Genomic DNA, 16,283 nt, shown 5'->3' on the forward strand with positions numbered 1-16,283 from the left:
TGTAGAATGGGGTGAATAAAGCAAGACTGCCTTTGGCATGGTAGCTAGGACACTGTTTTAAGCAAGGGAGACATACCTTCCCAGACGCTCCTGTTATCTAGTGCTTTGTGGTTTTGTTTACTGGCTTTATTTATAGCTGGTCTAAGGTTAATTTTTTTGCATTTCTGGGAGCTTGGGTCTGAAACTGTAATTCTGTCCCCTTCTTGCTAGTTGTTCTTACCACTGAGCTGTTACTTTTTGAATCTCATTCTTCTGATTTTGAGTGACTTGACTTCAAAAGGAGATCAAGAGTACCCTTGCTCAGGGCTATGTATTTGCCCTAAGCCAATAGCTTTGGACCCTTTTAGAGAGTCTGCCACCTAGAGCTTTGTTTTTTGGAATGGAGCTGGTTGCAAATACAGGTCAGCTCTCAGATTTCTTTGTGGAATGTTGAAAGAGTCAGGAGTGGCTGGCTGTCCAGCCTTAATTGCAGTGGAGCTAGAAGTATTTCCTAGCATGTGGTGATATCCTCTAGAATAAATAGACATGTCAAATGAATTTATATATTAAAAAATATGAGAGGCTGAATAGCTGCCTGGATATTAAGCAGACAGGTATCATCCCCTTGCCAGAAATGTTGGTAAATGCATCAGTGTTATTCAAAGAGCTATTTTGATTATATCATATTTACTGTAATGAAAGAATAAAAAATTTAACTGGAATTATTTCTACATTTGACTGTATATTTAATTTCAGATAATCAAAACTGGGGTCTAGTGAAAGCATAAGTAAAGGCAGGGAGGAGATACACATGTATCACATTGTAGATTGAAAAGGAAGAACATCAAGCTGTGGTTACTGAACAGTTTTTTTCAAGGCAGCTTCTTTATAAACTGTAGGTTTGGACAAAATTAAGTAAATGTAGAAAATAACCAACTTAATAAGAAATGCACAATAATTTTTAGAATTCTAGAGTACAAATAAAAAATGGATGTTTTTCCTTCTGGTATCTTTTGATTGTATTAATTTTAAAGCCAGACCTGAGATGGGTTTTAAGTTATGGGAAATGTTCCTTTGGGGAGCAAGTTGCACCGATTGAATTTCATTTGTACAATGAAGTTGGTGGCTTAGCAACCAGAACGCTTATGGATTAGCTTAATTAAGATAGTTGTTCCTGATTGTACCTGAGCATAATGCAAGTAGCTCTAATGAAACACAGATTTTCCAGTCCAGTTTTTGTAAGTTACTTTTTAAGGAGAAGAAAAAGAATAAATGTTAACAAAAAACCCCTGAAAGTTGTGAAAGAACTCCCCAGAACATATACATAAAAGAATGGCAAAGTGCTGAGAACTCAGAGAAAGGGTAATACATGGGGAATGAAAAAAAGACCGAGGTTGGTTCAAAGCAGCATCTTTTAAATAGGATTAAAAATAAATTTTTTAGTATATGGTATTTCCCCATTTCATCATCTGTATTATTTGTCTTTAGTTGTACAAAATTTTAAATTCACATCCTGGCTTGTCTTTCTCCTGCAGTGTACATCCTTTCTGCAGCTGTAGGAGTATAGGTCTGCTGTAGTTCAAGGAAGGGATTTAAACAGTTGGAAGAGAAAAGGTGCTGAAGCTGAATGTCAAAAGCAGTCTGAGGATGATGTTGCACTTGGGGAGCAGGATGGTGTTGCATGTCCTTTTGGGATTGGCGTTCATTTTATATGTTGGGTTAGGAGCATGTGTGTCTCGGGTTAATGATAAGACTCTCTCTCTTCTGAGAGCGAAGGGCCCCGACACCCCCTCCCCCACCCCCAACAGAACTTTTTAGATGGAAGTGAAGAAAAAACTATTTATTTAACAAAACTACGCAGAGTGCCCTACAAGGCACAGGGGAAAGGGAAAAAACAAGGTGAAAGGTAGTTATTCAACCTGATTAAAAAGTCCTTTTCTCAGACGCAGTCCCTCTCCTCCTCGCCCCCCACCCGGGGCCGGGTGGAGCTCCCTGGGGAGCTCTGCTGTCTTCTGGCCCTCCTGGGTCTCCGGGTGGCAAAGCAGATTGAAGAGAAGGAGTCCGAACGAGGAAAAAGAAGAAGAATGGAAAAAAACGGGAACAGAGCTCACTCCGACCCCCGTCCAGCACGCAGTCTCTGCCGGGCGACGAATCCTCCCCCGGAGCAAGGCTTGGAGAAAATGTTTTCAAAACAACCCGCGTTTCTCTCTGCGGCTGGGTGCAGTTAAAGAGACAGGACTACACATTTTTACACATTTTTTTTTTCTTGGGCATATAAGCCAACGATAGGGGATAAAGGATTATCATATCATCAATCTAAGACAATGTGTCAGAAGCACTCACCCTCACTCGCTTGGTTTGTGTCCCACAGCAGTGTTGGAGCCCATGAATGAGATCTTGCTCAAGTAACCCTGAAGCAAATGATGTGCTCTGGGAGCACCTCAGTGTGCTCTAGCTGTTAGTGGATAGCAAGTCCATGGGACAGCTGCCCCATAAAGCAAATAGATTTTTTTAATAGCAACCTAGTACCCATCTTTGGAACATCACAATGGGTAGGTGCCATCCTACTGCTAACTGATCTCAGCATGGACATGACAAAACAAGGCATTTTGAAAGCAGGTACAATTATCTTTTCCTAACACAGAACACAGTTAGTACTAGCATGATTTAATAGTTCATTTTAACATTTCCTCTTTGACTAGAGGAGCTGTCGGGAGAGCAGGCTCATAAATCATTCCTAGCGAACATCCTTGTGTTTCTGCGGTAGGGAGGTGTAGGAGACAGTTTAGGCATAAAGATGAAAACCAAAGAATATCAGTGTACTTTAAATTGAGTTGTATGTTGACTTCTTGGAGTTTTTTGTTAGTATATTTAGTGTGTTAGTCTATTTTCTTTTAGTGTTTGGGTAGCAGCGTGTTAGAGGCAGATGCAGTGTGAACGTGTAAAATGTCTAGGATTGTGGTTGTTCTCTTTGAATTTCTCTGCATTTCTGTAACTTATATAAATGGAGGTGGAATAAAATACTGTAAGGAAGATGCATCAAGACAGAAACTGTTTTCTGGCTCTCCCTAAGTTTTTCAAAGCTATCCTGTAAGCTTAGGAAATGGGTGAAAGGTAATTAGCTTGTCCCTGGTGTAGTGATAACCAGTAGATGCATTATCTCTGTGTATTGAAAATCATATGTTTTGATTTGCTTAAATTTACAGTCTTAGGAAAGTGGATTTAAGAAGGTATTCACAGCTGAACCGTGATAGCATTCTTTCACGTTACAATAGAAAACATTTTAATGCTTATTATTTACCTGTGGATATTTGCAAATGATAGACACTGGTGTGATAATTACATTACTAAAATATGAGAATCTTTGTGTGTTTTAGGCTGACCTGTCTCTGTACAATGAATTCAGATCTTGGAAGGATGAGCCTACTATGGACAGAACATGTCCTTTCTTGGACAAAATTTATCGGGAAGATATTTTTCCATGTTTAACCTTCTCCAAAAGTGAGGTAATGGAAATGGTCTAAATGTGGTCACTGATGTCTTCTCCTTAAATATGTTACATGGAGCCAAAAGACTATTATATTGTTTTCAATATGAAGTTTACCCATTTTTATTTCATTAGTGTGTAACAATTTACAGTGAAGTGTTAAAGTTTGGTCTGGAGTTTTGAAATGACCATTTTGTCCTTCACTATTCTGTTCCATTTATGCTCTTCCAGATATGGCCTTTTTAGGTCTACTTTTTCAAATGTTATTCCTAACCATCAGAATCTGATGTTTGTAGGAGTGGATGGAAGTTCTCTTTCTGATACTTCAAATGTAGTGTACTGTCTCTTGTTTATATAGGGGGCAGTGGAGACCAATATATTTTTGTGGACTAGTTGTCTCTCATACCAGTCAAAGCAAACTACAAGCACAGTCTGGGCCTTTTCTTGAAGAGAGGTTTGAATTAGAAGAATTAGACTTTGGGATTTAAGATTCAAGGGGGCAGTTTGTAAATATGTTTTTAGAGGAATTAAATTATGAGACTTTTTTCCTTGTGTTATTCCCACACATTCTCCTGTACAGAGAAGAGACTGGAGTTCTACCTGTCCTGGGAGTAACATGGAACTGATTACAGATCCAACTGCTTTGCATAGTTTTTATTCTTAAGGGGCATTTACAGGCTGTAGTTGCAGTATCAGTCAGTAGGGAAAAGGGAACATATTTTGAGATCTTTAGTAAAATAAGAAATTTTGAAGTCCTAAGTATTTATATTCTTTCCTAATAAAATTAAACACCTCACATAGAAAATCCTGCATTTTCCTCATAATGTTTATCTGTTGTTTTCAGGAGGTGTTATGTTCTTTTCCCATGCTTTTCATCTACTGTTACTTGCTGGCCATAAGCACTCCCAATCTTTTAGTTAATTGTATACCAGTTGTTACGTTTGGTGTACAGCATCATATGAAACTCTCCCACAAAAAAGTTTACTTGGTTACTATGGGAATTAAATTGCTTCTACAGTATAAGTAAGTAGGCCATCCTGTTGTCTTTTGCAGCAGCTTAATTTTGGATTTTGTTCCTCAGTGGTAATATAATTACTGTAGATTTGTATTGCCTCTTAAGGGAAGAATGAGGCTTCTAGAACTTTTCAGTTACACCATTTATTGTTTCCAGATGCTGTGTGTAGTGACCAGCTTCTGTTTTCACTTGGCTGTTGATAGGCTAGTGTGCAGTTAAACCAAACAATAGATCACACATGTATTGTATTCTTGAATAATTGAAAATGCAGTTATCTGAATGGTTGAAGTATTACATTAACTCTTGGTAGCCTCTTGTGTGTATGTGTAGTGTTTTGCTTTTGGCAGATGGCAGAGAGTGTTTCATATGAACTACTTTAATAGTAACATTCTGGTTTTAAAATAATCAAAATACAATATAAAAATACCTTTATTACTCACTAGGAAGGAACCTTGGCACAAAGTTATTTAATTAGTAACATAAGGTGCACATTTTTTAAAATCAAGTAATGGCTATTACTTGAAACAGCGGTCTTGGGCAATTGTTCAGTCCAATCAAGCACAATGGTCACATTTCCAGTGTCTAACGATTTTGTATAAGGAGTGAACATACAAAAGATGAGCTAAGTTTCCCTTTAAGTAGACTAGTGTTTGAAAGTTGCAGCTGGCTTTTCTATATATTGTTCACTCTTACTTGTTTGAACACCTTGCTAGACCTATCTTCAGCTGAAAATCAGTGACATAAAATTTCCTTGTTTTATTCAAGATAAAGATGCATGCAGTATAATTTGTATTTTTCATAGAACACAATAAAATTAGACCAATTTTTTAAAATCAAGTTTGTGCTGTATTCAGTCTCTGACAAGAGCACAGCATGTACAAATACATTTGCTATTTGGGTTATGAGGAATGGCTGAAAATACAGTTAGCACTTTAGACATGCTTGACTACATTCCTGGCTGTAAAGAAAGTTAGCTTGCTTCAGGGAAGGCAGGGTTATTTGGAGGGCAGAATTTAAACAGGAGCCTGGAAATGGGGCCTCTTGCATTATGATGAAAGTGAAATCTTATTTTCAATAGAATTTGTGTTTAATGGGTTGATTTTTTTAAAATTTTTTTTTTCTTCGATGTTCTTAACTTTCCAGAAGAAGAATTATGTCACTGCTTTGAGGCAATGGATGAAGCAGAGCTGTTTTTAATGGCTTTATAAATTTCTCTTACAGTTGGCCTCAGCTGTTCTGGAAGCTGTTGAAAACAACACTCTGAGCATTGAACCTGTTGGCTTGCAACCTGTTCGATTTGTGAAAGCTTCTGCAGTTGAATGTGGGGGACCAAAGTATGTTGAGCTGACACTGGGGGCTAATGTTGACTCATTTGAAATCTCTTGGCTTGAGAAAACTACCAGCTGATTACCTCAGTCAAATTTGTGTATTTTAAGTTTAATTTCCTAAAATCTAAAACTTCAAGATTGTTGTTACAAATTTTATGGGAAAGTAAGCAACTAATAAATTAAACTTAAAAACTTAATATAAATAAACCTTACCTTTTGGGGAGAGCTGTTTGCTTCACTTTTGATGCATTCAGAAGTGTAGTAACATTCACCTCCTTGGAGAAGACCATCCCAATACTTAAAACAGATGCTTTTGAGCTAGGAGCTCTCAGGTGGAAAGCATAATGAAAGATATAGGTATTGGAATAGTACAGGCTGGGTTTCTGACATCTGGAGTACTTGTGGCATAAAAAATTTAGGACATGCATAGGATGCTGATGAAGGTAGCTGAAGTATTTGAGAAATATAGGGAGTTAATCCTCTGAATCTGAGCAGGAGGAATGTAAGTGAGAATGAAGATGAATGAGAGTTTGAGCCCAAAGCAGGAAGTATGCTTGAATGACAGGAGGATTACTTTAGAAATTCTGGAATGGACCTAGAGGAATGTGAAGCAAGACCTGTTGTCAGGTACTGATACCGATATTGAAGGTAGGTGGGAGGGACTTGCCTGACGCACTTGGGGCTTTGATGGTGTGGAGAAGGAAAGGGAGTTGTAGGATGCCTTAGTGTATGTCAAAGTAAGAAAGCAAGGTCAATCTGGAGATTATTCAGGAGCCTTCCAAATTTTGGCTAGGGCTTGACTTTTCTGTTGGAGATATTTTGGACAAGTAGACAGTTTACTCTGTAATATTTCATTTGAAAAAGCTCAATTTTACAATAGAAAATTTATATCAAAATATTTTCATCTGACTCTAAGATTTTTTTCTTTCTCATTGTCATTCCTTTTTAATCCTTGTTTTTCATCTGAAGAGAAACTACAATTAACACATGTCAAAATTCTTTATTTTCTCCTTAAAGAAGCTGTATAAAATGGAAACTGTGTTTTATAATAGTCTTTGATCCTTTCTAGCCTATAAAGTTCAAGCATTCAAATATTTTTCAACTTCCTCCTTTCACTAGAACACATACTTTTTGAGCGGTAGCAGCCTCTTATCAGAAGGGCCCACACCAGTAACAGAGCTACTCACAGGGTAGTGAATTCCTATCCAAGATCTGCCACTGTGAGCTGTGTTTTGCAAATGCAGTAGAGAATCTGGACAGCCAGAAACTACTGGTGTAGTAGTCATGTGTCATTAAAGAACAATTGACAAATGGATTTAAAGTCGTTATGGTTCAAGCAACTTCCCTGCATGTTGATGTGATGAAGTACTTACCCAGACAGAAGACTCAATTGCATCATTCAGAAATTTCTCGAGATTTTTAACCTGTTTTCTCCAGTGTAGGATAACTTTTAAATCAGAACTTAAAAAAATCCTTAAATATTTGGCAAGATAGAGATTAACATTTTGAGGTCACAATGTACAAGTTGTAATTTAGTTACTTTAGGTATACCAGAAGGTCAGGCAAATTCTTTTCTCCCTTTTCCAGCTCTTCTGTACCAACAAAAGCTTCTGTGGTGCTGCTTGTAGATAAGTAATAGGTAAGGAATATGCAGTATTTAAGTGTAATATGACAGCAGTTGTGCTTTGCCTTATGTATTATTACTGGCACTGAATGGGAAACAGGTGTTCCAATTTTCACTTAAAACATAAGTTTAAAACATGTAGCAGTTTCAAGTTTTATTTTTATCCAGTGCAAAACACTTTTTTTATTGAAACCATCTTCCTAAATGGATAACATAATATAGACAAACTGAAAATAAACAATGAGAACTAGAGTAATATTTTTTAAAAAGTAATTTTGCTGTAGATTTGCATTTTGCTGTACGTTTGCGAGGGGGAACAGATGCATAAAATAGTAATAGCCCAAAGAGCATAGTAAGGAGTGGAGGACAGAGCTGTGATCATAGTACAAAAAGGTTCTTAATATACAGAAGTTGCTGAATGGTGCCTGTGATGGTGTGTAGTAAGTGCTGCCATAACAAAAGACAGCTGGGTTTCCCCAGAAGATTCAAGTAATTGTCCCCATGGGGAACAAAGCATGGAGCTGTGTGTGCTGTACAGCACGGAACTGAGTCACCAGCAGGAGCCCTCAGCATTTAACTGGTGTGATGGAAGACAACATAGAGAAGGCAATTATGTAACCAGAAGGAAAAAAGGGTTTTATTTTTCTGGCATTGAAAGTTTGTCTTCTGACAAAAGCTAGACTGAAATTGTGATCCAGTTTGCTTCAGCTGCTACAGGATTTCTTACAGCAATGAACTGCTGTCAGTCCTCATAAATTGCTGTGGAAAATCGTACACATGCTTCAATTTTCTCCTGTTTTACATGGTTCTGTGGACCAGCTGCAGGCAATTTAAAAGGGCCTATGAGCCACTGTTCAGAACCACAGAAGCTTAGTAATTTTTGTTTCACTTTTGAAAGGCATCTTGTTCTTAGACTCCCTAATATCACGAGGTAGAAATGGGAGAAAGAGGAACCAGCAGCTTTTAAAATTAATGAAACAGTGGTTGCCATGGCAACCCAGTTCATCTGAGATGCTGTAATACAGACATTCTGAATAAATCAAATTCTTCCCACGTTTAAAAATTCACTCTTTTTGTCATTTGTTTTTGGGGTTTTTTTGGGGAGCAATTTGTGGTGACTATTGACCTTTCCTGGTCAAATACTGCATAGTTGCAATACACCAGAAGTAAATTTGATTATTTTACTATCACTTTTTGTAATGGTAACTGAAAGAATTATTGCCAGACAGCCCATTTTTCTTTGTCCCAAAAGATTTTATATCTGAATGTAAAATATAATTTCAATTTAGGCATAAATGCAAAGCTGGATTTAAAATGCATCTAAGAGAAACTTCAGAGAATTGATTGCTCTTCTGTGGGGCTGATATTTTTTAATTATGAAATACCGTATCAAGCGGAACCTTAAAGAATCTGTTTAAATTTTGGCATCAACTGATAATTTAAAAAATGTTTATTTGACACATCAAGAGTTAATTAAAGGAATCCCACTGTGCCAGTTGTCAAGCCAACTTAAATTAGTGAATATGGAAGTGCTTTCCCAGAGCTGAAGAAAGTTTTAGAATTCAAAAAAAGCATCATAATGCACCAGTATTGAAATCAAATTAGGCCTTGTGGAACTAAAATAATTGACAACGTAATGTAATAATTGCAGCTTGTAAAATGAAGGTAGAGACTCATCTATGTGCCAATATGAATCAGTTACATTAACATCATAAACATGTGCATGTGTTTAGACAATAATGTCAGATTTGTTTATTGAATCATGTGACCTTTATATTTGTAGGAAATGTGCTCTCAGTGGACAAAGTAAGTCATGCAAGCATAGAATCAAATTAGGAGATTCAAGCAGTTATTACTACATTTCTCCTTTCTGTCGTTATAGGGTAAGTAGATTTACTGTGATTTAATTTTGTGTAGTAGTTATTTAGCTGTTTTTCCATACCTTTATACAAAATTGTATTAACCACCATTATTTTTATGAGTTCAGATCACTTCTGTGTGTAACTTCTTTACATATATTCGATACATCCAGCAAGGACTGTTGAAGCAGCAAGATGGTGAGTAAAAAAATTGTGTTTGACATACAGAAAGAGACATTTACATAGTGCCTGTGCCTAAAAGTTGCTATCTGTGCACAATAGCTGTACCCTGGCATTACAGAAATGCCATCAGTTCATAGTCATTGTTGTGATTTCTAGAATATGGTGATATTTCACTCTCCAATAAAGTTACTTTTTAAAGCAACAAATTAAAATATATTGATTTTTAGTCCATTTAAAAACCCCTTATACAGTAAGAAATGTTAAGAAAATCTTACTAGGAGAGTTAGTCACAGGTTTTCCCACACTGCAGTCAAAAATCTCTGTCACAGAGTATGGAGGTATTTTGGATGCAAAAAACTTCAGTTTGGTTAGATCTGGGCCATTTTTTCTTTAGCTTGGTGTTTTGGCATGTCTTCTCACTTTGTGCAGTGACAGTTGAGACAGCCGTTCTTGTCAGACTATTTCAGGAGGAACTGGCAAGAAAGACAATATTTTGGGTTAAATAGCAAAAAGTAGACAGGTAACCTTTCATATCTACGGAAAACCTGTAAATCATTCATCTGAGTGCAGCTGAGAAATGAGATCATTGCAGTAGCAAGGCAAAATCTTGATTAGGACTCTGGTTATAGATGTAAGGCTTGATCACCCTCCACCCCAAAAGAGAAATGTGGTTTTTTTACTGTTATTGCTTCAGGCAGTAGCCTGGGGAGGGTTCCCTACCTCTGTTACCCAGTTGCTTTGATCTTGTCAGAATATCATCCCCAACAACTGCCTTTTTAAACTCTGTCTGCACAGTAATTCAGAAATTTGCTTATCTGTGTTGTGTGGTTTCAGTATGTCCATATAAAAGATGCTGTTCGTGAAAACATATGCACTGTACACCTAGTTACTTAATTCTGGAATTAAAAAAATATATTGCATGTTGGAGTGAAAGTTTTGTCATCATTTTCAAGACCATTTTACCTGTTTTTCACTATAAAAGAAAAGGAAGATGATTTGATTGTGTTTAAAGTGCACACAGTTGATTTAATTGTATTTCCTGTCCCGGTCAAAGAATATTGCCAAACAGCTTTCAGTCCAAGTTTTTTTTTGAAAGAGCTCATATCACATAGGCTCCCAGAAATACTAAGCACAGATAGTGGAAAAAGTGTCATTAGTCCTGTGTCAACAGTTAATTAAAATATTTGCTTTCACTGTGAAAATGTAAACTTTTTTTAGTTCAGTTGCATTTTTGAAAGTAAAGTAAACCAGCATTATAATATTTACAGATGTCTGTGCATTTCATTATTCCAGTTTTCAAGTCTCTATGGATTTGCTTCATCAAGATTTTGGCTAGAATTAGCCCTGCTTTGCTACCTCGCCTATAGTCATCTCTTCCTGATGTTTCCAAATTTCAAGAGCTTAGGATTTTAGCTACACCCAAATATTTTGTTTCCATCTCTAACCTGAAGCACTCCTGAGGTGATAGGTAGACTGTTCCTTACAAAAAATAATGCTGTTAATTTTCGATGTCGAAGGGTCATGGAATTGACCAGAAATTCAGCTATTTCATACACTAAATTATGTTTAATAAAACCTTCAGATGGTGGTTATTTGATTTACTACTTTTACTGATTTACTAGCATCCCTGAAGATCTTGAAAATGTGTTATGTAAGTTTTAATATGGTTTATGATTACAAGGTTTTTACTTTGACTGAAAGGACCTGTGAAGTTTAAACCAAAAATTATTTGCTATTGGGATAAAAAACCTTAATTAGTGGGGTTTATACATAATATAATGAAATACTTTCAGCATTATCAGATTTATTCATTCTTCACAAGAAGTTTGTTAAAAAACCTGAGTTTAGTGTTTCAACTCAGTTGTCATCTTTGCATTTGTAGATTTATTTAAGGATTTCAACAATACCTTCACAAGAATGTAGGCACTCATCACAATTATCTGCATAATGTGCTGCATGCATTTCTACTAATGCACCATATAATTTTTAAGACAGGGGTCACTTTTACAAAAGTAGTTTTTGAAATATGGTAGGGAAGACCTTGTACTTGTTGTTTAGGTTAATTATATTTGTAGACATTCTACATCAGGATCTTGACTGCATGGAAATTTTGTCTTGAATAATTATATACTCTGTGATTTTGATTTGTATTGCTGTGACATCTAGAAGCTAAAGGTATGCACTAGGCTAATCACATTTAGGAAAATACAGATGAAATAAGAAAAAAGAGTCTTTCCTATCCAATTTATTGTTGCTGGCAGATTACTGTAGAAAAAAAAAGGAACAAGAAAGATTATAAATGGCAAAATTATAACAAAATTACAGATTCCTTGGTGAAACAATTCTTACTCAACAAGCTCTACTTTTTTCTTCTTGTAGTAATTTAGTTTTATAGAAAATGAGTCAAGGGGCAGGGAAACTTAAATAAGAAATTGCAATTAATTGAAGCTGATGGGAAGTACCGATATAGTTCTGTTCTCCATTTTAAAAAAAATGTGAAATCCGTGGAATTTTTTTATAGGACTCTTATTTAGAATTTTTAGAATATATACTTGAACAAATTTTGTCATAACCAAGTACAATTAGTCCTTACATATATTAATGCTGGTTTTACCAGATGTTTGTTAAGAAGTTTCCCTAACTCATGTAGAGTAAGGCAACCTGAATACATCAGTTGAAATAAAATGTGAATTTGGTCTATTTAATAATATTTTTGTCTTTTTCAGTGGATCAGATGTTCTGGGAAGTTATGCAGCTGAGACGAGAGATGTCACTAGCAAAACTTGGCTATTACAAGGAAGAGATCTAAATCTTTTTACTCTTGCACATGCATGAACTTCATTGAATATACATAACTGAAATTGCTGAATCTTTTTTTGTCACTTGATATTTATTTCCACAAAGTGGGTCCAAGATCTTTCTCCTTTTGCAAATGGCACTAAGAAGTACTGTGATTGTTTTAAATTGACCTATGCTGTATATGCCTACATATAATACTTAGTTGAACAAATGTGGTAAGCACTTGCAGGTGTATTAGTGATTGTAATTTACATTTAAAAACAAAAGTTCTGATTAAAGTGTTAATCTGAAACAGTCTCTGTCTTCTGTTCTTTGTGATGCAGAATGACGTGAATCTCCCTAATAAGACGCTCCAAAATACAAAACGGATGTGATTTTATAAAGAGTGAATAAATGTCTGATATTTTCTTCATTGTAGTGTTTAGGTACTTGTATGCAGCTCTATGTGCATGTATGCCAGTACAGTTAACAGCTGGGAGAATTTGGAATTGTTTGAAGTCCTGCATGCCTATACTACATATTTTTAAAAATGTGTGCGTAAGAAGAGAAACACATAGAGTAAAGAGTCACAGCACAATAAACCTCAGTATATTCTCTTTAAGGAAGGGTGCTTCTCAAATATGAAGGAACAATACAATTATCTTGTTCGCTCTTTGGTTAGAAATCTGTTCTCACCCCTATGTGGCTGCTAAAAACTTTCCCTCTCATTTTCTTTCATTAGAATTTTTTCATTCCTTTAAATTACTTTTCCCCCCATTCTTCTGGGATTTCCAGATTTCAGATAAAATGTTTTATACATAATTTTCCCCACTGTTGTTCTTGAAACTCAGAAGTTTCCATTATGTGATGTCTTTAACATGCTGATGAGAATTTCCACATAATGTTACAATTTATCTGTGTGAAAAAACTGGTGTCAGAGAATCAAAAAAGGATCATGGCCTCTTAAGAAAGATGCTGTTTCTGTTGGAAGTCTTATTTTGGCGCTTGAACTTCAAGTGATCGTTTTTTTCCTGGGAGTTGTCTCAGCTGAAAGCAGACAGTTGATGAGTTTACAAGGAACATAGTTGTGGGTATGTATTAGACTTGCCTTTTTGGAAGAACATTAGATCTTAGTCCTGACAGCCATTTATCAGTTACACATAAGATTAAAGCTTTGGCAGGTAAACTAACAAACATTAGAAGGAGAGCTTAGATAGTTGTGTTTTTAACAAGAACATCTCAGTGGATACAGATCTCTGTGATGCTGAACAAAACCAACACTATTCATCATTGTCTTGCTGCAGTGTTCTCCATTTTCATGAAAGTAAATAGAAAGACCAGTGAAATTTATCACCATACTCGTATTGCTTGTATATGCCTGAAAACACTTTGCAAGTGTTGGCTTTGGGCATTTCAATGTTAAGATTAAAATAAACAACCTAAATATTACTAGTAATGGAGTATGAATGTCCAACCTGGGCTATTTTAGTACTGAGGGAATACTTTTATCGATCTCCCCTCACTGGATACTACTTGCTGTTGTAGAAACCTGGAATAATTCTACCAGCAATTGTGAAAGGATTGTTTATTCTTTCAATAATGGTAAGGAAGTCTGGCTTTACTCACTCTTAGAAAACCAGCTGTGTTTATTGGTATTAATGCTTTTATGTTAGCCTCATAAATGCTTCCTAAATGCTTGCTAATCCTTAGTTTAAATAATGAGATAGAACTGTTTCCATGATTAGCTAACAGTAGGCAAATGGTAGCCAGTAGCTGTTGCTATTCTGACTTAATATCCTTTACAACAAAATCCTGTTGCTCATTTAAGCAGAGAGAAGGGTCTTTTCTATATATGGTAGTATCTGAAATGTATTATGCTGAGGTGATTTTCTTCTATTAGGGATGACAAAGATGTACCCTCTGTAGTACCTGTCAGTAGAAATGACTGTTTGGCTCAATTACATCAACATCTTGTAAATGCTGACTGGCTTCTGTCTTCATGTCCCTGCTCCAAAATTCTTTCCTGTATTTTTGATATGAGCTGTTTATCATGAGAAACCTCTGTCACTGTGAGTGCGCAGGGCTTGTAAAAAATGGACAAGTTACTTTTCTGGTGGATATAATTATTTCCAAAAATGTCCTAATTCCAGAGTTCACTGGAACTTTTGTTCATAACCAAATGCCTTTTTAAAAACATTTGAATATTTTTCTCCTGTTTGCTTAGTGGTGACATAATGGGCAGTTTTCAGTGTTTAAATATGAGCTAAGAGAAAGTGAAGTAGTTTGCTGCTAGCCTTAGAAGAGCTTTGTTCCATGTTCTGCTTTCCCATATGTTTTCCAATGTTACCTTAGACAAACAGGTTTATGTGTAATTTAGTTTTGTTCATAATAGTAACAGCATAGATGTTCTACTTCCCTGCCAGTGATGGCTTTGCTCTTGCATTTTTGATTGCTGTTGCTTTCATCACTAGTTTTAATTACATGACCCATGTGAAAGTACAAAGACAAGTATTTTTATTGCTGCATTTTTTGCGCATGTCTAATTACAGTTAGTACTAGGACCAAAGGTCCTTAAAATGAGAACATTAGACTTACTGACCAGATAAAACACACATCAACTTCATCTTGCCTCAAAAGCTGTGTTAGATTCTCCTTTACATGTAGTTTTAAGTCCTTTACATAAAGCCAAAGTGTAAGCCTGGCTCTAGTTATGGAGGAATGAAATCAGCTGGGACAAAGTCATTGAAACCTCTGACAAAGACGTGATGTGTTCCTTGGCATGTTCCTAATTGTCTGGAAGAGAGTGCACTTGTCTCATCGGGAGCTCTTGAAGCAGTAGGAAAGCAAAACACTTCTACTGGCTTGCCATGGATGTGGTGGGAGAAAATGAGGCCTTGCAGCAGTTCTTTGAAGGTAAGTGTAGTTTCAAGAGAAGCCTTAACAATTTTTGGTGGCAGCAAAACCACTAATTGTTTGGAGGTAATTGAGGAAGAAAGAAGGAAGAAAAAATGCTCTGAAACCCAAAGCTGTATTTACACTAAGTTATTATGTAAGACAATACCAGAATGAAATATGACAAATAGTACAGATGTGCTGCAGTGCCTTTTTCTTTGGCCTGAATACGAGAGAGAAGGTTGACCCAGCAGAGCCTGCATTTCTGGTGAAGTAATTGCCTTGAAGAAAAATGGGGACTCATTGCAGTTTAACACTTCTGAAATCTTACTGATTTTCATGTGGTTGGAGATCTCCCTTCTCAGTTTTACCATGTTAGGTAAGGAGGGTTTTCTTTCCTCTAATGTTCTTCTGAAATGGCCTAAATGTAATTGGTAGAATGGTAATTGTGTCTGTATCCTCAGGATCCTTCTGAGGAGCTGAACTTGGATATTTTTGTCTTTTGCCTGGGATCATCTGTCCTGACTTTTTCTCCAAGACCTTTTCTATTTAAGCTGGTCCAATTAGTTTCATAACTTTCTCTTACTACACGGTTCACTTTCTAATAGATTCCATAATAAAACTGCATTTCGTAGACTCTGTGATGATGTTTTCAAAGGCTTTATTTTTCTACTGTATTTATTTTTCTACTAAGTATTTTCTTTCCCTTCCTCCAGTTTACACTTTGCTTTTTGTTTTGTTTTTAATACATCAGCCATTCTAAGCTGCTTTTGTTGTATGTTTCCCATTTATTAACTATGCAAGTATTCAGTGGTCTCATTGTAACTTGAGAAACTACCTTTTCTTTGGTGATTTTCTTTCTTTTTTTTCCGGCCTCTTTGTTTGCCTTGATGAGAGGTGGCAATTGTAACTTTTAAGTTTTAATTTCAAATTAGGTAATTAAAAGTTCTCCAGCGTTGATCAAGGAAATACATTCAAGCCAAGAAATTTAAATTGTTGAGCTACACTCTAGGGCTGCTAGCCAGCAAATGTGTTGTTTACAGGTGGTAAGAAATTCCTGCCATGTTCCTTAAGTTCAGTTTATATCACGGAGTTAAAAAGCTAACATGCTTTTTTGGCTTTGCTTTTGGCAACATAG

At 36.1% G+C, this 16,283-nt stretch overlaps 2 protein-coding genes across 5 annotated transcripts in view; both read left to right on the plus strand.

Moving 5' to 3' along the window:
- The window catches only part of RAB3IP (RAB3A interacting protein), a 33,679-nt gene extending 21,113 nt beyond the window's left edge, over positions 1 to 12,566 (plus strand). For 3 of the 4 annotated variants that reach the window (XM_085044817.1, XM_085044822.1, XM_085044829.1), the window contains 5 exons: positions 3,357 to 3,485; positions 5,703 to 5,815; positions 9,217 to 9,316; positions 9,421 to 9,490; positions 12,202 to 12,566. In XM_085044817.1, coding sequence (XP_084900943.1) covers positions 3,357 to 3,485; positions 5,703 to 5,815; positions 9,217 to 9,316; positions 9,421 to 9,490; positions 12,202 to 12,284 — 495 coding nt within the window. In that variant the 3' untranslated portion in view covers positions 12,285 to 12,566. Of the gene's footprint in view, positions 1 to 3,356; positions 3,486 to 5,702; positions 5,816 to 7,396; positions 7,449 to 9,216; positions 9,317 to 9,420; positions 9,491 to 12,201 lie in introns of those variants that run through there. The other variant, XM_085044836.1, reaches the window with a different exon arrangement.
- Positions 12,567 to 12,674: 108 nt separating this feature from the next.
- Positions 12,675 to 16,283, plus strand: part of MYRFL (myelin regulatory factor like) — a 41,241-nt gene continuing 37,632 nt past the window's right edge. Inside the window, exon 1 of the mRNA XM_085044846.1 lies at positions 12,675 to 15,166. Coding sequence (XP_084900972.1) covers positions 15,121 to 15,166 — 46 coding nt within the window. The 5' untranslated portion in view covers positions 12,675 to 15,120. The remainder of the gene's footprint in view (positions 15,167 to 16,283) is intronic.

This window comes from Lichenostomus cassidix, chromosome 1Aa, assembly GCF_008360975.1.
Source record: "Lichenostomus cassidix isolate B80296 chromosome 1Aa, HeHo_3.0, whole genome shotgun sequence".
Classification (NCBI taxonomy): domain Eukaryota; kingdom Metazoa; phylum Chordata; class Aves; order Passeriformes; family Meliphagidae; genus Lichenostomus; species Lichenostomus cassidix.